Here is a 27,910-nt window from a genome sequence, read left to right as displayed (position 1 = left end):
CAATTATTAATATTGACTATCATGTTTCCCTCCCTGTTTTATAGTAACTTCAGATGATTTTGTTAAATTTATTGTATGCATTCATTCATCTCTCCTGGAGATATCAACCTTTACCATTTTTTTTTTTTATGGCTGTTGCATGTTCAATTCGCCTTCCTATTACTTTATCGTTTTTATATATAAAATATTCATCAGCATTTCTCCCTCTTTTCCCCCTCTCCCGCAGGGGGTGTGGGGGTCTGGCGACGAGGCCGTTGCAAGTGGTTCAACGTCGCCAAGGGCTGGGGGTTTTTGACCCCTGATGACGGGGGCCACGATGTGTTCGTTCACCAGGTGAGCAGAGGTCGTTTGCTGTGCTAGCTTAGGTCTAATGTCCGTTATTCATGAAAGCCTTTCATTCCTTTTACTGTAACTCCATCCATATTCTTTCTTCCATCTTACTTTCCACCCTCTTCTAGTAGTGTTTAATAGTGCAACTGCGAGGTTTTCCTCCCGTTACGCCTTTTAAACCTCTTAATCTCAATTTTTCTTTCAGCGCTGAATGACTTCATAGGTTCCAGCGCTTGCCCTTCGGCCTAAATTGTATATTCTATCTATCTTCATTAAAGCACGCATTCTCCAGACCTTGTGCATCACGTTACCTGACAGTTAAAGAGCGAAAATTGCCCAAGAAATGACTTCGTAGGAGCCCCCAGTTGATGACTGGTAGGTCGAAAGCCCTGTCTAATGGAAAGACGAAATATATCAGCAGGTGATATCACGGGAGCAAACGTTGTGGGATCGAAACGTTGCAGTTATTCAATAAATTATTGAACTGAGTGAATAATGAATACGTCAGCTGATTAATAATGAATGCGTGATCTCAACAAGCACAGTCATGCAAATCAACCTCACCTGGTGGACATTTATTGAATTACTTCCACTGACGGAAAAGCACTAATCAGCTGATGATTAGTTGTTTTCCGTCAGTGGAAGTAATTCAGTGAATGTCCACCAGGTGAGGTTGATTTGCATTATTCACTCAGCTGAATGATTCATTGAATAACTGCAACGTTTTGATCAAACAGCGTTTGTTTCCTTAAAATCTTTCGTCTCTCCACCAGGTAAGGCTTTCGACTCCTCAGTCAACAACGAGGCTCTCTTCTGAAGTAATTTCTTGGGCAATTTTCAGTTGTCATTGACGAATCAACGGCTTTCACTTGTCAACTGTTCTGAAGAATGAGTGCTTTACCTGCGCACTCTTCAGTTGCGGACTTTTCAGAAATATTTACTGTGCAAGTCAGTCAAATTTTATTGGTGATTAATGGTCTTACATTATTTGTTCACGAAGCAGTACCTGTTAGCGTTGTTTCCTCGTGTCTGTGTTCTAATGATTTACAGGTAAATTCTAGAATGAGAGCGTTAGCAATATAATTTATAAAATGATTCTACAGCATCAAGATCTGTCATTGTTATTACTTCTTAACAGATCTTGTACTTGATTAACAGATCACCAGGTAAGGAAGGTCTTGAAATAGGTGTACATTAGTCAGTTATTTGTTCTTGAATTTGTTTTGTCCCGTGTCTGGTCTTCAACTGTTTTCCAGGTAAGAACTTTCAATTGAATGTTCGGCAGGTAGGGATTCCTAATTAATTTTCGCCAGGAGTAGGTATATAAGTGACAGTTTAGTAATTAAGGCTTATTGTTGAATATTTGTCATGCAGTGTCTCTGTGTATTTAATCATCAGTTATGGCTATAATATTAAATACTAATTTCTTGCAACCTAGGTAAGTCCAGGTAAGGGCAATGAGATTGCCATCTAATAAGGTCTCTTTACAAGTTTCTTAAACAGGTAAATTTTTTAACCGATTCTTAAACAGGTTAATTTATTAGCCGATTCTTCATCGGGTCAGCTCATAATATTAAACTTGTCTTCTTAGGTCTGTTAGAACAAACAGCTTGCTCAGCAAACAAATAGACATTCGGTGCCACAAATAATTTTACACTGCGTCCATTAGGATTAATCAATTTGATCAAATAGGCCACGTTGCAAATTAGCATTCCGCTGCATTTGTATTCCAACCTTCCAGCACGGCCATCCTTGAGCCTCTTGTTTTTATATATATATATATATATATATATATATATATATATATATATATATATATATATATATATATGTATATATATATATATTATATATATATATATATATGTATATGTTTATATATGTGTATCTTCAACTGGTTGTAAGTGACGGGGAAATAATACAACGGAATACGATCCTTATATCATCAAGATAAAACTGTACGGTCAGTTGAGTAAATTTAATTGATCCTGTATATTATCTTGTACGTTCATGAATCATCGCTATTTGACAGTTGCAGTTTATAGCTTTCATGAGTAACGCTGGGTCTTGGAGCGACATTGAATGGCCTGCGTTCCAACGTCTCGCTGAATCTTGGCTGCATTAATCCGTATAGTTTTGTCAGCGGTTCAACGTATAGTGATATTTTTTTATGCTGATTTAGAAGGCCTTTTACATATTTATATATCGTATTTTTATCGCGATGCGCTTCAAATCAATTATTTTATGTTCAGTTTTGCGTTCCTAGGAGGACTATTTTTTGGGGGGGCTTGTGTTATTTTTTTTAAAATAAACAGCAGCGTTAGCTGTGAATGATCTAGTAATAATGATCATGAATCTAAAAGAAAATTAACAGCTCATTTTGTTGAGTAAAATCTGCGAGTAAGTGATTAAATGATTCTTTTGGTCATTTCAAGATTTTTTGCATTTTAACTCGAAAATGAAAATTGGGTCACGTGGGTATAAACTTTACTTTTAATAAACACAATCAATTAAGTTTTCAGAATATGTGACCCCAGGACCAATACATGCGTCTCTGAATGCGCATTATTTCACATTCTGCGCACTAAGTTGCATGTAACGGTAGGTATTGGTAACGCTGGCTGAAGAATGCACATTTTTCACATACTGCTGCTAAATGATTGATTTCACATTGCTCACTTTCAATTTACATGTGGCTTTAAGGACAGAATGTTCATTTTCCCGCATATCACACGTACCTATAAGGTGACCACCAAGGCTTTTCTACAAAATCCACATTTCATTCATTTTCTGCACATTAAATTGCATGTGACAAAAGGGACCGTAAAATAAACTGTCCAATCCCTAATAAATCACATTATGCACATTCTGCTGGGCCGCGAAATGGCGTTGCAAAATGCCCATCACGTCACATAGTCACTACGACAACCAAGATGTGCCCAAAAGACGCAGTTCAGCCTGTGAAGCAGATGACGCATTAGACAGCGCTAAATTGCGCTGCAGACTGCACGTGAATTCAACATCTTCTTCCGTTCTCCTCTCGGCAATTTCTTCTTTTCACACATATTCCCTTTCTTCTATATAGTACTTTCCACCATCTAACAATCGTTTCAACAAAATTTTCAGCGGTGAATGGCCCCCACGGGGCCCAGCGCTCGGCCCTCGGCCTAAATTGCATATTCCATTTTGCTGAATCGGACTAATTTCACTTTTAGCAGACATTTGCAGTATTCACGATATATTACTAGGTCTGTCTTTGGCGACCAGACCTCCCCATTCCTTGTCCGGCCGTGAAATCAGACGCGAAATCGGTGTCGACCGAACGCGCTACGTTTGCGCCACCAGAGAGAGAGAGAGAGAGAGAGAGAGAGAGAGAGAGAGAGAGAGATGTTTGCTAATTGTGACCGAAAAGAACTTTACTTCTGTGCCTCTTAAGTCTGCAGAGAATGTGAAGAATGCCCCTGTAGTGGGTATATGGGTTTGTGGGGGTTTTTTGATAGAGCTCGCTAGTATGGGCAGAATGCTCTCCGCGTTTCTTCTTCTTCTTCTTCTTCTGCTTCTTCTTCTTCTCCTCTCTCTCCTCTCTCTCTCTCTCTCTTTCTCTCTCTCTCTCTCTCTCTCTCTCTCATAACAATCATAGTATAATAAGGTCGTTAACCTTTAAAGGAATGTAATTAACCTTATGTTTGCGACTTAGGCCTTTTCATGTCCCACGTCTCTGCCAAACTCATTACTGAAAAAGGCCCGGTGAAATGTAAGTAGAGAGAGAGAGAGAGAGAGAGAGAGAGAGAGAGAGAGAGAGGTCGTTGAAAAAGATAAGCAAAGTTGGATCAGTTTTTCGTCAGACTCCGATTAACCCGAAATATTGGTTTTAAGTTCTCATCTTATCATTCAAATAATACCCCTTATTAACTTGGTTAACCGACAAAGTCCCTTGGTTGCTGTCAAGTATTTTAATACAGATTATTATTTCTTACCTTGACACTTTTGGTAGATGACGTGCAAGTGTGCTTGACACCAAAGACAGCTTAATTCTGAATTTGACTTTCACATTTTTCATTGTTGAATAGAACCTCAGTGTTCATTGGAGATAGGATATTCAGCAGTTGGTACGAGTTTGTAGTCCACATCTCCAGGCACGAGTTTGTAGTCTACATCTCCAGGTACGAGTTTGTAGTCTACATCTCCAGGTACGAGTTTGTAGTCTACATCTCCAGGTACGAGTTTGTAATCTACATCTCCAGGTACGAGTTTGTAGTCTACATCTCCAGGTACGAGTTTGTAGTCCACATCTCCAGGTACGAGTTTGTAATCTACATCTCCAGGCACGAGTTTGTAGTCCACATCTCCAGGTAGGAGTTTGTAATCTACATCTCCAGGTAGGAGTTTGTAATCATCTCCAGGTACGAGTTTGTAGTCTACATCTCTCCAGGTGAGTTTGTAGTCCACATCTCAGGTACAGGTTTGTAATCTACATCTCAGGTAGGGTTTGTAGTCCTCATTTCTGGTACGAGCTTGTAGTCTACATCTCCAGGTACGAGTTTTGTAGATCTGCATCTCCAGGCAATGAGTTTAGAAGTCACATCTCCAGGTACGAGTTTGTAATCACATCTCCAGGTAGGAGTTTGTAGTCACATCTCCAGGTACGAGTTTGTAATCTACATCTCAGGCACAGTTTTGTGTCCACATCTCAGGTACGAAGTTTGTAGTCCATCTCCAGGTACGAGTTTGTAAATCTACATCTCCAGGTACGAGCTTGTAGTCTACATCTCAGGTACGAGTTTGCATCCTACATCTCAGGTACGAGTTTGAAGTTCCCATCTCTCCAGGTAACAGCTTTGTAGTCTACATCTCCGGAGTGCTATTTGTGATCTACATCTCCAGGTACGAGTTTGTAGTCCACACCTCCATAGGGGGTGCCAGTTCAGTGTGCCTTGCATGGAATACTGTATATGATACGAACGGTAGTTTTCATCCTCTCTTTAAACCAATTTACAATCGTAGTTCTACGTCTTAATTAAAGGAAGAAGAAGAAGAAGAAGAGGGAGAAGAAAGCGGAAGGTGTAGGGTCTTAGGTCAGAGTTGGGTCTTAGGTCAGAGTGGGGGTAGGGGTGGGGGAGGAGGGAGTCTGTCAAAGGCAGCAGCAAGTGTCCGTCCTTCCAAACCGGGTCCTTTGAAGCACGCGATGTCCTCCTCTCGGCTTGAATTACGACACTTCTCGTAACCCGGGTCGCTTATGACATTTTCCGTAACATTAGCCGGAGGTTTCGCAAAGACATTACAAAAAAAACAAAAGGGAAGAAAAAAAAAAAACATTGAAATATTAGTCTCGGAGTTGTTTCGCAAGTGTGGGAGTCAGGTCTCTTCTATCCTTTTAACTAGGTAGGTGTTCTGATAGTTTCTCTCTCTCTCTCTCTCTCTCTCTCTCTCTCTCTCTCTCTCTCTCTCTCTCTCTCTCTCTCTCAAAACAGCATTATCACCATCATGGTTTTTCCCGCAGTCCCTTTTTTCATTAAATGCTGAAGGGATTCAGAATTCGACAATGTCTCAACCCGGAGTTAAGTTACTAGAAAAGATAGCTTTAAATGGGAAGTCTGTATTGCAGGAAAGATAATAAAAGAATATTCTGAGCTGTAGAATACGATAGACTAATTAACAGACTGATTATTGAATTGGGCAACGAATCGTGATCAAATGTGAAAATTATTCATTTTATTTTTTTTGCAGAATTATTTACAGCAAATTTTCATTTCCAATGTCGATTAGGTAACAGTTGCGAAATCTGTCAACAGAAATCAGTAATCGGTGTTTGTATAAAGACCGTAAAAATTAACCCGGCAGTTTAGTATGAAGGAGAGATTGGTCATAGCAAGAGAGGAAGGAATTTCCAAAATCGTGACTTTATAACTTATTTTGTCCTAACATATTGTGTGACCTAACTTTTTCGTGACCTTCTAACATATTTTGTGACCTAATTTATTTTGTGACCTCGTAACATATTTTGTGATGTAACATTTTTTTGACATAAGGTATTTTGTGACTACATGACATCTGATGCGACTTCAAAAATGACGTTTTCACACCTTTTGACTTCTTACCGTTATTTTTATGACCTCTCGACCTTTTCGTGACCCAGTGATCTTTTCATTCATTATTGTAATTTCTCATCTCGTTTGTGTGATCTTTTACATGTGCATGTAGGCGATTCGTTTAGGAATATTAAAGTAGATATATTGCAAAATAGGAAGATGAGAGAAGAGGTCAAAGGGCAGAATAGGTGACCTCTCAACCCATATTGTGACCTTTTGACCTTGTCGTGAACTCTTGACATATTCTGTGACCTCCTAGGTATATTTGTGACATTTTCAGTCATTTTATGACTTCTTCACCTGTTTTTGTATTGTAATAACCAAGTTTTTTTTTTTTGGGGGGGGGCAAAGCCTGTTTTGCAATGGCATTACCATTTTGTGTGAGAATATTGTCAATTTGCGACGCGGCACAATTCCCTTTTATAAAGCTCGCAAATTTTTTTAATAAAATTAATATAGAACAATTGCGTTTTGAATTATGGAGGACTCATCATTATGGAGTAGGTAGTTTTTTTCGAAATTCAAGGATTCTACTGTAATCTCAAAAGGAAGAATTTTCTTAATCTGAAATTTTTAAGGTCTTACTCCGATAAATGCTGTGTAACATATATAAATATATATATATAGTGATATATATATATATATATATATATATATATATATATATATATATATATATATATATATATATATACATATACATATACATATACATATATACAGAATCCAATAAAGGAAAGAGAAACAATGGAGTGCTGCAAGGCCTTTCGACTTATAGTCCTTTACTTAGCAGGCTGAAGAAATATAAAGGTAATTTTACAAAGAAAGCTCATACAAATAACAAAAGGGGGATTACAAAGGAAAAAATATGTACCTGGAATCCAACACAATTGAAGCATTAGCAACTGCCAAAACAAGATTAAATATTTAAGAGGTTTTACAAAGGATTAGGCTCAACTGTTCAGAAGCAGGGACAGGACACTTAAAAGATTATACAAGGAGGTGACTGACCACCAAGAAATGTTATAAAATACAAGTCAATAATTAAGTGAAAACTCACAGGATAAATTGGATTGGAAGTTCAGTGATTGCCAGATCAAAAGATTTCTCTTCGCGAAATCTTTTAGAATCCGCTATTATACAGCTTACTTCCAGGTGTAACTTTAACCTTAGCCCTGGCATGTATTATTTGGACCCCTTTATTAGAAAAATGTTCAAGAATGACTTAAAAGATGAAATAACTGATTAATTACAAATTAGTTACCTTATATATATTATCTAGGTATTCGTCTATTTAATATAATTTTTTTTTAAATGTTCATCTTGCAAAAATTTTTGTTTACCATAAAAAAAAAGAGAATTATTGAGTTGTACTTCTATAAAATTTTGTGGTGGTCAGTCACCTCCTTGGATAATCTTTTAAGTGTCCTGTCCCTGCTCCTGAACGGTTGAACCTAATCCTTTGTAAAACCTCTTAAATGTTTAACCCTGTTTTGGCAGTTGCGAATTCTTCAATTGCGTTGGATCCCAGGTACACATTTTTTTCCTTTGTAATCCCCACCTGTCATTTATACGAGGTTTCTTTGTAAACTTATTTTTATATTTCTTCAGTCTGCTAAGTAAAGGAATACAAGTCGAAAAGTCTTTGCAGTACCTCCATTGTTTCTCTTCTTCGTTATTTTGTCTTCATTTATATATATTCAGTTATACACACACACACACACACACACATATATATATATATATATATATATATATATATATATATATATATATATATATATATATATATATATATATATATATACAGTATATATTGATGCGTGTGTTTAAATGGTGGGGAATAAGCTTACTTTGTGATATTGACGATCATACAATATATTATTGCACGGCACACAAACTTTTAGCTTACATTAGAAATACATTCTCATATAAATATATGCACATGCCATAACTATATGCAAACCTAAAGCATATTATCAATTAATAATTTATAAAATTAATTAGTCATATGTATTTTTTTGTGCGTGAGAGAGAGAAATGATTTTCTTATATTTTATATCCATTTCTTTCCATTTAAAAGATTTCCAGAGGAAGTGTTAGAAAACTCTAAAAATTAATCTCTCTCTCCCTCTCTCTCAACCCAGATCCCACGCACTCGCTGGGCAAGAGAGAGAGAGAGAGAGAGAGAGAGAGAGAGAGAGAGAGAGAGAGAGAGAGAGAGTAGGTCTTCCATTCTATCCTGTAGATATTGTTCTGTTTTCCAAGAAAAGCATCGGTTGGTTGCACGGAAGTTCGTTGACGGGACAGGTATTAAAAATTCCCCGTATCCGTCGTGTGTTCCACAATTATCCAACATTTGATACTCGCGGCCGCTTCGTTTTATTACCTGTGTGCGTACGTCTGTGGATGTGAACGCGTCGTGTGTGTGTGTGTGTGTGTTTTTGTAAATTTGTGTGTATGTATTTGTATCCTTTGTTTTATTTTATTGGATTTTAATTTCATGTTTTTTTTTATGTGTTTGTGTATGTGCGTATGTATGTAGTATGTGAACTATGTATGTGTGACATTTTTAATTGATCTTAGTTTCATGTATGTACGTATGTCAATATCATATGCATGTGTACCCTCCTTTAATTGGAAGATTTACATTTATATATATATATATATATATATATATATATATATATATATATATATATATACATATATATATATATATGTGTGTGTGTGTGTGTGTGTGTGTGTGTGTGTGTATTCTAATGAGAGTGGCTTTCTAATATAAGTTTTGATTGAATATGTAGTATTTATGTACGTATGTGTATGTTAACTTTGTGTAAGTATAGCCTATGTTTCCTTTTTATGAATTTCCTTGTATTATTAATCAGCTTCCATAGTGGTATGATATTTCAGGATGCATATTCCGACATGCAAAAGATCTCTGTAATCACGTGTGTGTGTAAATATATTTAGCCCTTTAATTTGCATTGCGAAAGATGTGCAAAAGCTGTCTATGTGAGTGTGTGTAAAAATTCTGTTGCTTGCGCAGGCAACCATTCTCAAAATCAGTTTTTGCTTGTGTAAGTGTATAGCCCTCTAACTCGCATTAAAAAAATCACGTGCTTAAGCTATATTTGTGCGTTCTTGCGTGTTTGTGTGCATGTGTTTGTGTGCGTTTGTGTGTATAACACAAAAACGTCCGTATAGGTAATCATATACCGAGGCAATCTTCAAACGCACGGGAGTGTTCCCTCATGAAAGATCGGTGATATGATTGCCCGCCGCTAGAGGGCCGTGATTGCACGTTTGCGCGTAGCACTACCGGCCTGACACGTGCAATTTCGTACAATTTTCATTATCACTCGTGTAATTTTCGAGGTTCTCCCGTCAAGGGAATGGTCGGGTTGATTGATTTCGTGAATTTACTGTACCTGGTTTATCATAAATGTGAACTGTGCTTTTTTTTTATTTCTTAATCATTCTGTCTGCGTCTTATGCGATTGTTTGTTCTTTGTTGTATGGTCGGACACATACACACACACACACACACACACACACACACACACACACACACACACACACACATATCCTTCGCACAACTATGAGAAGGAAAGATTGAGATGAGTGGAGATTTGTGGAAGATAAAGCACAGGAAACACATGAGTGGTGGAATTTCACAGGGGTCCGTTTTATCACGAGGCGTTGGAGGTGGGGATGATGGTAATGAAAATGGTAATGATGATAACGATTATATATATATATATATATATATATATATATATATATATATATATTATATATAATTCTCATTTTTTAATAATTCTATCAATGTCATTTGTGCTTTTTATTCTTTTATTGTTTGTCTAATTATATGTATATATATATATATATATATATATATATATATATATATATATATATATATATATATATGTATTTAAATATATATATATATGTATATATATATATATATATATATATATATATATATATATATATATATATGTATATATACATCATTAGAATTGGTGCTTGCCAAACTGAGGACCCTAGTTTGAAACTTGGGCGAGGACGGGGAATTCAGCCCACACTGATGTAGCCTATCTGTTGGTTTATAGAGGGAATTTCGTACCTGGAGTTGATCGACTGTGGTGTGTCACAATCAGGGTGGCAGAATAGGGCATTGGGCAAGCAATCTCATGCCATAATGATGATAGGTCTGGATAGGTGGTGAAGTATGTAACTTGGCTGTAGTTAGATAATGTACTTCAGAACTTGTGCGCATACCTTGGACAGCAATGCTCTTTGGAGCCATAATACTAGTAATATCAAAACAATTTGAACTTTCTAACATGGCGGTAATAGCGTCGGTAAGATTCATTAACGATAACAAATATCGTAAATAATACTCCAGTGCCGAATAATAAGCCTGTCGTCAATGATAGTTTTGGTAGCGATAATTGGGGTAAAAGTTGACTGAACCGAGCGTGTAAAATGTCGCTATTACCGCCATGATAGAAGTCTAAATTGTTTTGATATTACCACTGTAGTATTATGGCTCCAAAGAGCATTGCTGTCCAAGGTACGCGCACAAGTTCTGAAGTACAATATCTAACAGCAGCCAAGTTATATACACTTCGCCACCTACACAGATCTACCATAGATAATGCGAGAGAGGATAACAGTAGTCGGCCTATACTGGGCCAACTAACAGCATCGACCCAGAGAGCTGCGCAGTAGTATAGTCATGCGTGGCATTTCCTCAACCGACTGCCGCCGTTCGTTTTAGAACGAAAATTTGACAGGGGCGCCGTAAGAATTCGTGTGTGATTCGTGAAAATTAATCAACAGTTGCATATCTCGGACGAATGGTAATGTTAAGGAGGGTTTTATTTTTTTATGTATATAATTATACATGCTTGTTTATTGTGTGTGGTTTAATGGGTGTTAACTTGATCTCGCCCGCGAAATGCCAGCGTTCGTTCGGTCTGACCCGGGCGTTCGGGGATGGGGTTTTGGGGTGGGGAGAGGATGCTTCAGACTTGTTTCACGGTTCCTCTGTTGGTCGTAGAAGTGAATTAGATATATATATATATATATATATATATATATATATATATATATATATATATATATAATATATATATATATATATATATATAGCAAGTATGAGAGAGAGAGAGACAAGAGAGAGAGAGAGAGTTTTTGATAGAGTTATACAAACAACGGAAAGTTCATATATATATATATATATATATATATATATATATATATATATATATATATATATATATTATATATTATATATATATATATGTGTGTGTGTGTGTGTGTGTTTGTGTGTGTGTGTGTGTGTGTGTGTGTGTGTGTAATTATACAAATACAGGAAACTTCCTCATTTTTGTATATTTTTATAATGCGATCGACACCATATACCAACTCTCCTGACTACTAAGGTTGACCTCGGATCTGTCGCTGACCAGGAACATGACGGGATGTCTGACCGGATCCACTAATATGATTGGAATCTGGAGATGCAAAAAAATATATCTGTTATTCCTGATGCTCTGTAATTCATTGTCCAGTTAGGTAAGAGTGGCTACTGAAACTGCACATTAAAACGGTCACCATTTAAAAGAAGTAAAAAATGCGCCCAAGTTTCTTCGGCGCAATTGAGTTTTCTGTGAAGCCGCTACAGCGTATAATCAAGGCCAGCGAAAATAGATCTATCTTTCGGTGGTTTCGGTATATTGCTGTATGAGCTGCGGCCCATGAAACTTTAACCACGGGCCCGGTGGTGGCCTATCCAATATCGTTGCCAGAAGCACGATTATGGCTAACTTTTACCTTAAATAAGATAAAAAAAACTACTGAGGCTTTTGTTTGAATTTAAATAAAATCAGTTAATAACAGCGCGAATTTACACTTACATCTGATTCATTTTTTATAGCAAAGCTAATAATAGTGACCATGACATATATAAATGAAACGCCACAAACTATTCCAACTTCAGCCAACCTTTCCCAATTCCCCTATACCCTACCCACAGTGAAATTCGTCTTCTTCTTCTCTCTCCTTCTGTTCTTTTTCGCTTATGTCATTACCTTGGAGGACCCAGTGACCCGACCCTTTTTATTATTTTTTTTTTTTTTACACTTATTTGCCCCCGCGGGCCCGTTGCTCTCTCAATCACTCACTCACTAAGTCACAGTGGTGAATGTTTCTAAGAGTCAGCAGAGGGCCTGGGTGTGTGACATTTACCCTTGTCATACATTCTTGTACACATCTTCTGTATATATGTGTTCAGCTTTGATATATATTCTTGTACACACCTGTCTGTATATGTGTGTTTAACTGGTATACATTCTTGTACACACGTGTGTGTGTATATGTGTGATCAACTTTGACTTACATTCTTGTACACACCGGTGTGTATATATGTTCAGCTTTGACGTACATTCTTGTACACACGTGTGTGTATATGTGTGGTCAACTTTGATATACATTCATGTACACACGTGTGTGTATGTGTGTTCAACTTTGACTTACATTCTTGTACACACCTGTCTGTATGTATGTTCAACTTTGACATACATTCTTGTACACGTGTGTGTGTGTATGTGTTCAACTTTTTCATACGTTCTTGTACACACCGGTGTGTATATGTGTTCAACTTTTTCATACATTCTTGTACACACCGGTGTGTATAATTATGTGTTCAACTTTTTCATACATTCTTGTACACACCGGTGTGTAATGTGTATTCAACTTTTTCATAAATTCTTGTACACAAAGACAAGAGTGAGAGGTTGTAGGAACTGAGAGAAAAACTGGGCGAACTTCCATGAATTCCTTTAGACACGCAAACGGATTCAAGCTGAATGTAATTATGCCCTACAGTCTTTATTAACGACCCGTAATGAGGCAAGCGAAACAGTTTCCATCTCTACCATTTTTTTTCCTTTCTATTCCGTCCTCCGTCCTCCTGTTTTGTTACGGAAGTGGCAGGCAGAAAGAGAAGAAGAAGAAGAAGCAGAAGAAGATCGTATACGCGCTTCGATGATTGAAATAATAACGCTCCTCTTATAACAGCTGATGACCGACCCGGGTCTGCGAGGAAATGCCATCGGTATAGGATGGAGCACCTGCCATTAGATGGATGGGGCTCTCTCTCTCTCTCTCTCTCTCTCTCTCTCTCTCTCTCTCTCTCTCTGGATGGGTAGATGCTATCTCTCTCTCTCTCTCTCTCTCTCTGGATGGATAGATGCTCTCTCTCTTCTCTCTCTCTCTCTCTCTCTCTCTCTCTCTCTCTCTCTCTCTCTCTCCTGGATGGATGGATAGATGCTATCTCTCTCTCTCTCTCTCTCTCTTCTGGATGGGTAAATGCTCTCTCTCTCTCTCTCTCTCTCTCTCTCTCTCTCTCTCTCTCTCTCTCTCTCTCTCTCTCTCTTCCCTTGCTCCCCTGGATGGATGGATAGATGCTATCTCTCTCTCTCTGCCTCTCCTCTCTCTCTATCTCTCTCTCTCTCTCTCTCTCTCTTTCTGGATGGGTAAATGCTCTCTCTCTCTCTCTCTCTCTCTCTCTCTCTCTCTCTCTCTCTCTCTTTTCTCTCTCTCCTGGATGGATGGATAGATGCTATCTCTCCTCATCTCTCTCTCTCTCTCTTCTCTTTCTCTCTCTCTCTCTGGATGGGTAAAATGCTCTCTCTCTCTCTCTCTCTTCTCTCTCTCTCTCTCTCTCTCTCTCTCTCTCTCTCTCTCTCTCTCTCCTTCCTTGCTCCCCTGGATGGATGGATAGATGCTATCTCTCTCTCTCTCTCTCTCTCTCTCTCTCTCTCTCTCTCTTTGGGAAATCTCTCTCTCTCTCTCTTCTGGATGGGTAAATGCTCTGGATGGATGGATAGATGCTTCTCTCTAACTCTCTCTCTCTCTCTCTCTCTCTCTCTCTCTCTCTCTCTCTCTCTCTCTCTCTCTCTCTTCTGGATGGGTAAATGCTCTCTCTCTCTCTCTCTCTCTCTCTCTCTCTCTCTCTCTCTCTCTCTCTCTCTCTTCTGGATGGGTAAATGCTCTCTCTCTCTCTCTCTCTCTCTCTCTCTCTCTCTCTCTCTCTCTCTCTCTCTCTCTCTCTCTCTCTCTCTCTCTCTCTCTTAACTAGCAGGATAGCCAAATGTATAGATAACACCAAACTAGGTGTAAATGCACCAGACCCAGACACAGTGGAAAGTTTAAGAAAATGATCTAAGCAAAATAGGAGAGGGGTCAAAAAGATGGCAAATGCCTTTTAACCTGGACAAGTGTAAAGTGTTACAAATAGGAACAAACAACTCTCACGCCAACTACATGCTCCTTGGGAATGAAGAGGACCTTGGAGTCATTATTACCAAGGACTGAAAATCCACAGAACACTGCATAAAAGCTGAAAAGAAGGTACAGAAAATAATGGGATGCATAAAGAGGCAGTTCCAATACAGAAGCAAGGAAACGGTGCTGCAGCTCTACACATCCATAGTTAGACCTCATCTTGAATGTGCAGTACAGTTTTGGTCACCAACACTAAGAAAAGGGCTTAAATAGATTAGAAAGGGTACAACCAAGAGCCACAAAGTTAATTCCATCCATCAGGCAAATAGGTTAGCAAAGACGACTAGAGAGAGCCTGAACATGTATGGCTTAGAAACACGACGATTGCGAGGAGAACTCAGAAACATTCAAAATACGAAAACCAGACCAGAAATAATGGATGGAAACTAGAGATGAAGAGATACAACACATCTCGTTGTGGGAACTTCTTTGCATACAAGATATGTGACACATGGAATAAACTGCCACCAGAAGTTGTCAACAGCAACAGTGTGGAAGAGTTTAATAGAAAGCTAGACAGAATCATTAGAACACTGTGAACGAACAGTAGAACTTGCTCCTAGAGATAAGTGAGCACATGATGTCACCTCGGATGACTAAGAAGTCTTGGGGACATCGTAATCCTTGTAACTCCTTGTAACGCTCTCTCTCTCTCTCTCTCTCTCTCTCTCTCTCTCTCTCTCTCTCTCTCTCTCCTCCTGGATGGATAGATGCCCTCTCTCTCTCTCTCTCTCTCTCTCTCTCTCTCTCTCTCTCTCTCTCTCTCTCTCTCTCTCTCTCTGGATGGATAGATGCTATTTCTCTCTCTCTCCCTCCTGGATAGATAAATGCCCTCTCTCTCTCTCTCTCTCTCTCTCTCTCTCTCTCTCTCTCTCTCTCTCTCTCTCTCTCTCTCTCTCTCTAAGGGGCCGATTCTCTTGCTGATGTTGAAAATAATGTTTGTGTGTGTGTGTGTGTGTGTGTGTGTGTGTGTTATGGAGTTATTGTCGTTGCTGTTAAAGACTCGTAATCTTATGAGTTGCTGTCATCTGTGATACGTAAGTCGGACTACTATTGTCGCTACTGATTAGGTTGCCTTTATTGATTACTGCCACTAATAGTCTATATAGGTTGTGTTTGAAAAATCTGACAATTTGGCTTCTCGTACTATTCCAAATCCGAGTCTGATATCAATACTTTCCGTAACCGTTATAACATATGGCGATGGCTTCGTCGAGTTCCTCGTTGGAGGGGTCGGTAGCGCTCTCGGATAGTACTGCTGAGCCCGCGTTCGATTCTCCGGCCGGCCAATGAAGAATTAGAGGAATTTATTTCTGGTGATAGAAATTCATATCTCGGCATATTGTGGTTCGGATTCCACAATAAGCTGTAGGTCCCGTTGCTAGGTAACCAATAGGATCTTAGCCACGTAAAATAAGTATAATCCTTCGGGCCAGCCCTAGGAGAGCCGTTAATCAGCTCAGTGGTCTGGTTAAACTACGGTATACTTAACAATTTTCGACGAGGTAAATCCGAGTGGGCCTGTTCCAGAAGTAAATCTTCTCGTGGTTGCCGGAAGGTTTTTGGGGGGAGGGGGCGGGGACCCATACCCTTGTTGCTGAATATAATAAACTGCATTATTCACGCTAATTTTTTGTTTTCTTTTTTCATTCGACCGAGGGTCAATGATCACTCCATTGAGATCTGGTCGCACATCCGGTCCCGGTAGGAAGTCCTCTTCATCCTGTCGAAAATGTGACCCTTGGACTTGTGAACATAATTTTTTTTTTTTACACTGTACATCCATTTCATCATGTATTTATTAATCAACTCATCCATTTCATCATGTATTTAGTAATCAGCTCATCCATTTCATCATGTATTTACTTAGTATTCTACTCATCCATTTCATCATGTATTTACTTAGTATTCTACTCATCCATTTCATCACTTAATTAATTCGTGTTTAACTTATCTATGACACTTAATTACTTCGTATTTAACTTACCCATTTCATCACTTAATTACTTAGAATGTAACTCATCCATTTCATCACTTAATTACTTCGCATTTAACTTCCCGATTTCATCACTTAATTACTTAGAATATAACTCATCCATCCCATTACTTAGTTACTTACAGTTTAATTTATCCATTTCTACACTTAATTACTTAGTACTTAACTTACCCATTTCATCACTTACTTACTTGGTATTTAACTTATCCATTTCATCGCCCAGTTGCTTAGAGTTTAACTTTTCCATTTTATTACGTTCTTATTGGTATTTAACTTATTCATTTCGTCAGGTAATAACTTAGTATTTAACTTAAACACTTTCATCACTAATTACTTAGTATTTAGTTTGAACACCATCACTAGATTAATTAGTGTTTAATTTATCCACTTCATCACTTAATTAATTAGTATTTAATTTATCCACTTCATCACTAAATTACTTGGTATTTAATTTATCCTTTTCATTGCTTAATTACATAGGGTGTAATTTATCCACTTCATCACTAAATTGCTTAGTATTTAAGTATTTAATGTATCCATTTCATTGCTTAATTACTTTGGGTTAAATTTACTCATCACATTTAAATTTCGACTTATAGAAGATATTTCTGGGAATGTCCAGAAGGAATAAGCGAGAGGAATAATAATTGTGCCCTCGTATCGTACAAGGGCGAAGGTGGTGGACGCGGTTCTAAGAATGATAGAGAGACCACATCCCTTTTAACATCTGGGAAGGCACTGGTAAGATTCCGGTTGCGAAAGTAAAACGGATGACGGCAGATTGGCGAGGTATGAGAGGCGTGGGTTTAGACAAGGAAGAGGACGTGTACTGTACGAGTATATCAAGTATTTGCTGTGAAACAGTCGTGTGACAACACCCAAATTAAAAGGAAATACTTGTGTGTTGTGTAATGGCCTTGGAAGAGGATGGTTTGTTAAGAGTTGTTAAATAATTAAATCTGAAAGTCAAGACAATGTAGAACAAGTAGATAGGTGAGTGACTGGTTTGGTGATAAATTCCTGTCAAAGCTAATGCGGCGGAAGTTTGCTACATAGAGAGTTCACATCTCTAGCTGTTAAAAGTGGCTATCATGTTTTTTTCTTGGCCCAACTCCTATTAGTTCAATTGCTTACTGTTGCAGCCTGCATTTGCAATATTTAGGGTTCGATTCCTGCCTGCTGTCCGCCATTTGACTCAGCTGTGAAAGGACACCACCATGCATCTGCTTGGGTCAAGTAAAAAGTCATGGGGCCTAGCAACCTCATCCTTAGAGGCTTCTTGTTAACCTGGAGGCGTCACTACCTCTATAGGGGAAGAGACGTGTGCAGATATGAGTTATGATTGATCCGTTAATTTAATTTTCCTTATTTTAAGGCGATTTTTTTTTCATACTTTCCAGGTGAGTTTGTCCAGATGGGTTTATGGAGAATCCAGATGTGAATGTGAGTACAACTGTATAGCTGTATGTTTATGAAAGAACATTTGTTTGGTCTTATTTGCCCGATAATTGGTATTTTCAGGTTCGTCTTGTTTTATATGCACGTAAACAGACTGAAAAACAAATTAGTTGAGTTTTGATGATGTGTTTCCTACAATTTCCTCTCTCTCTCTCTCTCTCTCTCTCTCTCTCTCTCTCTCTCTCTCTCTCTCTCTCTCTCTCTCTCTCTCTCTCTCTCTCTATAAGCGTACGTATATAAATGTATGTATATATGTGTGTGTGTATATATATATACATATATATATATGTATGTATATGTATCTCTATATACTGTATATGTATATATATATATATATATATATATATATATATATATATATATATATATATATATATATATATATATATATATTACCAGAGAGAAAAAAAATTCAGTGTGGAAAACAACTTCAAAACTCAAATTTCACCAAACATAACAGATGTGACATTAATCGCCTCCATTAAAAAAAAAAATATCACTTATCATTAGACATTCCGCGCATGACCATTACCTGGACAAAGCAACACTTACTTCGTTATTTATTTCCCGAAAGATGAATGACACAGTCAGAGTTACAAGTAGATCAGGCGTGAAGGTCGGATGCTTTTTTTTTTTTCGGTCTCACATTGTACTGTCGCTCGGGTATTTCCTGCTTCTTCTTCTCGGACGGTTGCTAATTTACTGCTGTCCTGACGGAGTGGAGAGAGAGAGAGAGAGAGAGAGAGAGAGAGAGAGAGAGTGAGCTGGGAGTACCTGATGATGGTGGCTTCACATCTGTGGATAGTGCGAATTACCTCACTGAGATTATTCAGTTTTTATTTTTTTAATTACAGTGAGATAGAGTACTGATAGCGCAAGTTTCTCTCTCTCTCTCTCTCTCTCTCTCTCTCTCTCTCTCTCTCTCTCTCTCAAACTGCGATCCACAACATTCGACCAAAGAAAAATACAGATGTCCTCCGGGTGATTAACAATGCGCGCCTGAAATCATCCCTCCTCACCCCAGGATCGATCGCAGGTCTGTTCGGTCGTGAGTCCGTGCAAGAGAGAGAGAGAGAGAGAGAGAGAGAGAGAGAGAGAGAGAGAGAGAGAGAGAGAATTTTGTTGCCCGAAGTGGGGGGGTTAAACACCATTATGGTCACGTATCTTGAAGAATCCACAATGCTTTTGCTCAGTCAAGTAATGAGTCATGTGCGTGGCTGTTAGTCGACTGGTGTGGGTCGTAACTATACTTTAGAGATAAAGAGAGAAAAAATAGAGTAAAACGTGAGTGCCTCGACGAGGTATAATCCCTCAGTGACTGAAGTGAACCCATTCAAAAGAATACTCTTTCTCCCTCTCAACTTTACGTTGGGAACGTCAATGTATCTGCCACCACCACCCCAGCTATAGACTCTCTTTCCCGCGAGGTGATGATTTATGGTGATTTGTTTTAAACACGAGAGAGGGTAAAGAGTCTTTACGAGTGTCTGAAATGGGTGTCGCTTTCCTCGTCAAGTTTCCATTTTAGGGGAAGTTGGTCGTGGCTGCTATGCGCAGGGGTGAGTGTGTGCGCGCGCGCGCGAGCAAGTCGGATGTCAGTTTGTCTCCCTCCCTGTTTCTGTTTTTTTAAGGGTGTAACGCGGTCCTCTCTCTCTCTCACTCTTGATCTCTCTTCTCTTTGCTTAACTGGAAACGGGAACTCGACCCCATGCAAATCTTGCAATATCGAATTGTCATCAAATGAAAATCATTACTAATATCTATCGATTACAAATATTCATCCCATTTATTGACTTTCCTGTACATGAAGTGCTTGTATCTTCCTTTCACAAGCACCAACTAAATTAGTTGTGATGGAGGTAACCGAATTCTTTAGTTGCTAGTTGTGTAAATCACATCATGCAATCAGACGGGCCTTCAGCATGAAGAGTTTATTTAATAAGGAATCGTCTCAACAAGTTAAAATTAAAAGACAGTAAAGTATTAATGCTGTGGTTATTACTGGGCTTGACAGGATTAAACAACATCAGAATTAATGATAATCCAGATTTGTTACCATTTGCAGGCTTAAATTATATGTTTATCAATTTGCAATTAATTTTGTACCATTGCCTGACCTCAGATCTGAGCATTGATATCTTAGCTGATTTGTACGATAATTGATAATGACAGTGCTCTTGCTTCATTAATTTATTTATTGATAAATGTGTGTAATTTCGTAATTACTTGTCTCCATTTCTCTTTCGTAGTTCATCTCATACCCGTTCTCTTTTCTCTTTTTTCATTTTTCCTTTTCCTTTCATCTTTAATTCTCTCTTTCTCTGGTTCCGTCTTTCTATTCCGCCTCCATCAGTGTCATCCTTTATCTTTCTTCTTATTCCTGTTATTATTCTCTCCTATTCTTATTTATCCTTCTTACATCCTCTGGCGAAGCACTTCTGAATATTTATAGCTTTGACGTTTTCTCCAGCTATTATTCTCTCCTGTTCTTATTTATTCTTCCTACATCCCGTGACGACGAACTTAATATTTCTGCCTTTCCTTCATTCTCCTGTCATTATTCTCTCCCATTCCTATTAATTCCTCTCACGTCCTCTGACGGTGCTCGTCAGTTGTAAGTCAAACCTGATATTTTTACCTCTCCTATTTTTGCGTTTGACTCCGTGATATCCTTTCGCGTTCATCAATTGCACCTTGGGCCGGTTTATTTACAACTTCCAGTCCTCAGTCATTTTGGCTTCCATGAACACGGCGTCACTTCCTTATTGTTTTCTTCATCAGTTCCATTTCCCCGTCACTCGGGCTGTCCCGCCACGTGGTGGGACAGTCAGTCTGATGGGCTTGTGGTGTGGGTAGAGAGAGAGAGAGAGAGAGAGAGAGAGAGAGAGTCAATGACCACACCTCGTAAATTTGGTTGATTACTATGTCTGTTTACCGTATCTATCTCCTTTTCCCACACCATCTCCCCCTTCGACTCGCCCATTCATCTCTCTCTCTCTCTCTCTCTCTCTCTCTCTCTCTCTCTCTCTCTCTCTCTCTCTCTCTCTCTCTCTTTGAAGGGCCTTACATAACTTGCCCATATATGCCTTGCCTTACTCGTTTACCTTTGACTCTCTCTCTCTCTCTCTCTCTCTCTCTCTCTCTCTCTCTCTCTCTCTTTCAGGAACTAACAACTCATATAGGCCTTCCTTTCCCCTCTAAGCTTCTAAGCTTTAAATCTCTCTCTCTCTCTCTCTCTCTCTCTCTCTCTCTCTCTCTCTCTCTCTCTCTCTCTCAGGAACTAACTTAACTCGTATAGGCCTTACTTTTCCCCTCTAAGCTTCAGATCTCTCTCTCTCTCTCTCTCTCTCTCTCTCTCTCTCTCTCTCTCTCTCTCTCTCTGGGAATCTAACTTAACTCTAACTTAATCCACATGTACTTTACCATTTCCTTTTAAAATTACTCTCTCTCTCTCTCTCTCTCTCTCTCTCTCTCTCTCTCTCTCTCTCTCTCTCTGTCTTTTCAGGGAATCTAACTAAACCCATATACCAGTATGTACCATACGTTTCTTCCCAACTTCAAGGGTCTCTCTCTCTCTCTCTCTCTCTCTCTCTCTCTCTCTCTCTCTCTCTCTCTCTCTCTCTCTCTCTCTCTCTACAGGGACTCTAACTTAATCCATCCTTCTAAGCTAAGACTTCAAGTCTCTCTCTCTCTCTCTCTCTCTCTCTCTCTCTCTCTCTCTCTCTCTCTCTCTCTACAGGACTCTAACAATCCATCCTTCTAAACTTCATGTCTCTCTCTCTCTCTCTCTCTCTCTCTCTCTCTCTCTCTCTCTCTCTCTCTCTCTCTCTCTCTCTCTCTCTCTCTCTCTCTCTAACTCCATCCTTCTACCTTCAATCCATCCTCTCTCTCCTCTCTCTCTCTCTCTCTCTCTCTCTCTCTCTCTCTCTCTCTACAGGGACTCTAACTTAATCCATCCTTCTAAACTTCATGTCTCTCTCTCTCTCTCTCTCTCTCTCTCTCTCTCTCTCTCTCTCTCTCTCTCTCTCTACAGGGACTCTAACTTAATCCATCCTTCTAAACTTCAAGTCTCTCTCTCTCTCTCTCTCTCTCTCTCTCTCTCTCTCTCTCTCTCTCTCTCTCTCTCTCTCTCTCTCTCTCTCTCTCTCTCTCCAGGGACTCTAACTTAATCCATCCTTCTAAACTTCAAGTCTCTCTCTCTCTCTCTCTCTCTCTCTCTCTCTCTCTCTCTCTCTCTCTCTCTCTCTCTCTCTCTCTCTCTCTCATTTACAAGCCCCACTTCGCTTGGTCTGGTTATGATTACAGGCCACGAAAAGAGCCTTTTGTTCCGTAGATACCATCAGCCATTGCTAGCGTAGCCCCCCCCCCCTCTCCCCTGTGTTTAGTTCACTGTAGCTGTATCTGTAGTCATTCATTATTATCATTCTCTTGTCTCACGGGTTTCCCCCTTCTTATTTTCTCATTACAAAGGCATCCGTTTGTTTTGCAGGCTTTCTTTGTCTTCAGTGTAATTTATGCTTGATCTTTCTTGAATTACCTGATTTTTTTTAGTTTTCTGTAGGAGAGAAGTATTTGTCTGGCAGCAGTTTTTCCTGTCCGTCAGATCTTAAAAACTGCTGAGGCTAGAGGGCTGCGAATTGGTGTGTTGATCATCCACCCTCCAGTCATCAAACACACCAAATTGCAGCCCTCTATCCTCAGTAGTTTTTGTTTAATTTAAGGTTAAAATTAGGCCATGATCATTAGCCAACACCGGGCCTTGTCTGAAATTTTCCTGGGCCGCGGCTGAGAGCTCCATGAGCCGTGGCTAAGAGTCTCACACAGAAAACTCTCATTTTTTACTTGTTTTTTCATAAGTTGGCTATTTTTGTACGTTCTTCCTCTTTTCCGCTTATCGTCTGTTTCCGTTTTTTTTTCTCCCTATCCTGTTTCCCCTGGTTTAAGGAGCAGGTAGTTTCCTGCTCCGCCTTCTACAAGGAGTTCTCCTGAATGTATGTTGTATGACCAGGGTAACCTCTTCACCTCCCAATTTCCTCTCTCTCTTTGTAATGTACTACGTGTTCCAGAGGAAGCTGAATCCGAATGGGAGTTAAATGAAACTCTCTCTCTCTCTCTCTCTCTCTCTCTCTCTCTCTCTCTCTCTCTCTCTCCTCCGTGGTGGGATTCGAATCTGGCAACGAAGAGCTTCTTTTAGCTGCCCGTTCGGATTCAAGATTTGCAGAGAAGTGCAAGAGTAGTCACTATTAGAAATGGCATGTCTGTTGAATGTAACTAGTAGATGATCTCTCTCTCTCTCTCTCTCTCTCTCTCTCTCTCTCTCTCTATTTCGTTTCTTACTGTCTCCCCGTTGTAGTTCCGTCGGGGGAAAAGTATCATTTTTCATTCAAATTCCTTGTTGTTTTTACTCGCCCGGCTCCGCCTTTTAATCCTTGCAAACACCTTCGTTGGATTTCTGTACGAATCAGTCTGTCAAAAAAAAAAAAAAAAAAAAAAAAAAAACAAGGCCTTGCCGTTTTCATCCCCCCTAAGTCCGTGTCAGATACCTTGTCGAATACATCGAATTCCCCCGTTAAATCCGGAGTCGAATCCTACGCTGGAGTATGCCAAGTACCACATGACGTCCTCGTCGGATTCCTAATGTAATTCCGTAATTCCCCCGTTAAGTCATTCCGTAATTCCCCCGTTAAGCTCTTCCTGCAAATTGCCCCGTCCAGAACGCATCTGGCAAAGGCAGAGGAGTCCAGGACCGTCGTTCAGGAAATGAAGTCTTAGATAAAATGCATTCATTCGCTCGACTGATAGCGGTTATTTCGACGACGTGTGGCGGCGAAATAACGCAAATGTAATCGGAATGACTTTGTGAAACGGTAGTGTTATTTTCCTCGTCGTTACGATGCGACATGACCGCTGTTTGAATGTAGCTCTTGGTAATTTAGGGCTCCATTCATCTATGGACGCTTGCACCCTGACGCATAAACTCGTTATTTGTGCTTCAGTCAGCAGAAACATTTTTTTTTGAACGTCGCCTCGTTTATCAATGGAAGTTATTTTATTATAACGCGACGCATAAACTTCTCCGCTAATGAGACTTAAATTTGGTAATGGTATAGTCTTAGCGTCCTGTAAATATCAGTCATCATATCCAATCATCCAATAGTTTTCCCAGAATCGAGGAAATGAGGACCCGGGTCGGTTTGTTTATCGGAGTCGTTCTCTGCAGATCATGTGACCCACATCTCGCGGTGGAAACTGCGTAGTCATTGTTTTCCTTTCTGGTTCGTTTCGTGGTGCTGTTGCTGTTGCTGTTGCTGTTACTGCGAGCCCTGTGTGAGGTTTTATATAATATAATATATATATATATATATATATATATATATATATATATATATATATATATATATATATATGTATATATATATATATATATATATATATATATATATATATATATATATCCCCTATGGACTATAGGGATTGTTGACTTGACACACAGAATTCATGCCGAAAAGACTAATATAATATTTCATAAAACGTAATTCATTCTCCCAGATATCTACAAGAATAAGGTGGTCATTTTTTTTTTTTTTTTTTTTTTTTTTTTTTTTTTTAGCGGTTTTGGAATCTGACATGATTATTTCGCCAAATGAGAGAGTACTCAATTGCTAAGTAGCAGGTTCTGCTGCCCCACTCGGCCATATTATGAAAAAAAAAAAAGAGAAAAAAAAGAAACTTTACCACTTGGTCCCTTCTGTGCCGGAGGGTCGCTAACGCCCGGAAGATTCGCCGACGTTGATGGACCGACTTCCTTTTTTTTTTTATTTTTTTATTTTCTTTTTTTTGTGCGTAAGATTACCTTGCCTTTTGAAGGCATTGCGGAGGTGTGCTCATTCATTCAGTTGTCTGAGGTCATGGCATTTTTTTATTTTACTTTTTTTATTTTTTTTATTTTTTTTTTTTTTTTTAGGGGTGTTAGATGGTGGTGGTTTTGAAATCAGTTCTTTGGGGTTATAGTGAGATTATGTGTTGCATTTTGGGAGCATATCGAAGGTTATGTTATTCATTCAGCTCTCTGCGTTCATCCCATTTTTTTTCTGCCCTGGGATTACGGTACAGTTTGGAAGGAAATCGGATCCGAATCTCTTTCATTCAGTCCAGGATTCGTCTTTTATTTTTTTTTTATTTTTTTTTTTGCAGCGTAAGATCGGCACATTTTTTAAACATCCTGGCGCTGGTTTCATTTATTTAGGTTAGTCAGGACTCGGCTGATTCCTCTATATTACTTCCTTTCATTATTGTTTTGATCGAGGAAAGAAACGACGGCAGTTTTCCTCTTGGGCTGAGTTTTCCCAATTGGACTTTTCTGTTTCTTATAATTTCATACAAGCATTATTGCTTTAGCTCACGTGTAGAGCTCCTTAGTAGTGTCTTGAAAGGCAGTTGCATGTCCCTCTGCAGTGGTCCATCTCCTAACGAGGTGGTCCCACCCTAAAAGGGGACCGCATAACCTGCTTACTGTCTATGTAGATCGTGCCCTATTTAGGGATTCCACGATTGCCTAGCCTGTGCAGAGCCCTAGGGAAGTTGGTTTAGGAAAAAAAAGCAATGTTACTCCTGAAGTTGCGCTCGCATCTTGAGCAGTATTGCACGAAGAAGCCGCTGGTAGGATTAGAATTCCTATAGGGCGCGTTCGCTCAACAGCGAAACGTAAACACAAATCGGAAGCAGACAGGTTGAATACGAGTCAGGGACCTCAAGTGGAGAACGAATTTTGACAAATGCTGGATAAATATGTAAAGCACTGTGGGCCTATGAATACGTCGTTGACTTGCATTTAACCTGCTTGTGATGTGTGTGCAGTAAATTGCCAACATGTGTTTATAACATTACTGTGGTGAGGACCCACCATACAAAATAGATCTCGATTCAGCCAGCCATAAACTGTGCAGTAGGATTGTGATGTCATGAAAGATTTCTTTGCCTGAAAAAGTTCCAAGTAAGTTACTGCGGACTGACAATGCCTTTGCTCATGTGAAAATGTACGGGTCTCCCTGACACTGAAACTTTATTAAGAGCAAAGGCAGATGGGACGGGCAACCACGTGCCCTTTTCTTGTCAAGGGCCGGAAAAAACAAAAAAAGGGAAAAGAATGAGAGAGAGAGAGAGAGAGAGAGAGAGAGAGAGAGAGAGAGAGAGAGAGAGAGAGAGAGGCTAGACCCCCTTGAGTATATCGAAGGCGTAAAAGGATTTTATACCTGTTGTAGTGAATTTGAAGATAATATTTCCTCTGTCTTTTAAATGATGTCGTTACTTATTCTGCAGATGAACTTGGTTTTTATGGCTGTAATGAATTCACTACTGGTGTAAAACCGACCAGGTTATTTCAGTGCACTAATTCCCCACTACCTCCATCTTTCTTGTCGAATTTTGAAGACCCTGTCGGCCATCATTCGGCAGCAGGCATGCTCCTTTTATTTCTCAGATATATTATTGTGTTTTTCTGTATATTTTTGTGTTCATTTTCTTCACCATCGCCTCCGATGCCGCATGAGGCGAAGGACCGCACTGGAACTCCGCCATTCACGTCTTTCGTGTGCTTGATCTTTCACAGACCTCTGCTCAAAGTTCTCATTCGGGAGAACGGCTGACTCTCATCTCATAATACTGTTCTCCTCCCGCGTGGCTGTGGGAAGGATGTGTCCAAGCCGTCTCCATCTCATTTGCAACTGGAACTTCCGTATAACTTCCCCCATGTTCTAATTCCCCACCATCCTGCTATCTGACTCCTAATTTTCTTTTGAAACCTTTATTCTCAAAACCTTGCTGAGGAATGAACTCCCTTTCTCACTGATGTTTTGATGGCATGTACAATAGTTTCCTTTCTCTTTCCCTGGCTGCCACCCACAACATCGCCACAGTATGCAGTTCAAGGCACACTGTAAGCGCCACCTTCAGATGGAAAAAAAATGCATTAAGACAAAACAATTTAAATGTCATCGTTTCCGATTATTTGAATGTTTAATTTCCTGGTAATACGGACAGGGTAACGGCTCGTCCGTTGTCCATCCCTGACGGTCGTCCTCAACCGCCGACGTAACGTGTGTGTGTGTGTGTGTGTGTGTGTGTGCGTGCGCGCGCGCCCGGGCGGGCGGGCGGGCGGTCGAGCGACGCAGAGGCCTCAGCCTGAAGACGTGCAGAGGTGAGCAGCGAGCGTGTCACAAAAGCCTCGGCGTTTCGTCGACGAGGCCCTCTGGAACCTTTCATTCCAGACCCTCCTAAAATACTGCAAACTACCCACAAGTCTCTCTCTTATTATTATTAGAGGTGAATTATTACGGTCGGCCCTTTTATTTAGAGTAGGGGCCCCGCGGTAGGTATATGTATACGGGTTGACCCGGCCGGGAGGAATACTTGGCATAGTTGGGAGTCGTCTTCTGGGTATCAAAACAAACCGGCCCCGTTTTCCTACCTTGGTGATCAAACCGGGCTGCTGCAGCATCGCGTTCTTAATGACCTGCCATTGGAAACAAATTGCGGATTAGCATCTCCACCCCCTCCCCTCTAATCCAGCACCCCCTCTCTCTCTCTCTCTCTCTCTCTCTCTCTCTCTCTCTCTCTCTCTCTCTCTCTCTCTCCCAAGTGAAAAGGTTGTCCTCCCAGGGTTTGGCGTAACTGTAGT

At 39.6% G+C, this 27,910-nt stretch overlaps 1 protein-coding gene across 3 annotated transcripts in view; it reads left to right on the top strand.

Annotated features, from left to right (window-relative positions):
• Nucleotides 1–27,910, top strand: part of lin-28 (protein lin-28 homolog) — a 123,117-nt gene that overhangs the window by 41,615 nt on the left and 53,592 nt on the right. For all 3 annotated transcript variants that reach the window (XM_067082360.1, XM_067082362.1, XM_067082361.1), the window contains one exon: nt 227–333. In XM_067082360.1, coding sequence (XP_066938461.1) covers nt 227–333 — 107 coding nt within the window. The remainder of the gene's footprint in view (nt 1–226; nt 334–27,910) is intronic.

Source organism: Macrobrachium rosenbergii, chromosome 39, assembly GCF_040412425.1.
Source record: "Macrobrachium rosenbergii isolate ZJJX-2024 chromosome 39, ASM4041242v1, whole genome shotgun sequence".
Classification (NCBI taxonomy): domain Eukaryota; kingdom Metazoa; phylum Arthropoda; class Malacostraca; order Decapoda; family Palaemonidae; genus Macrobrachium; species Macrobrachium rosenbergii.
The sequence above is the reverse complement of the archived record's forward strand: the minus strand, read 5'-3'. Positions and strand labels throughout refer to the sequence as shown.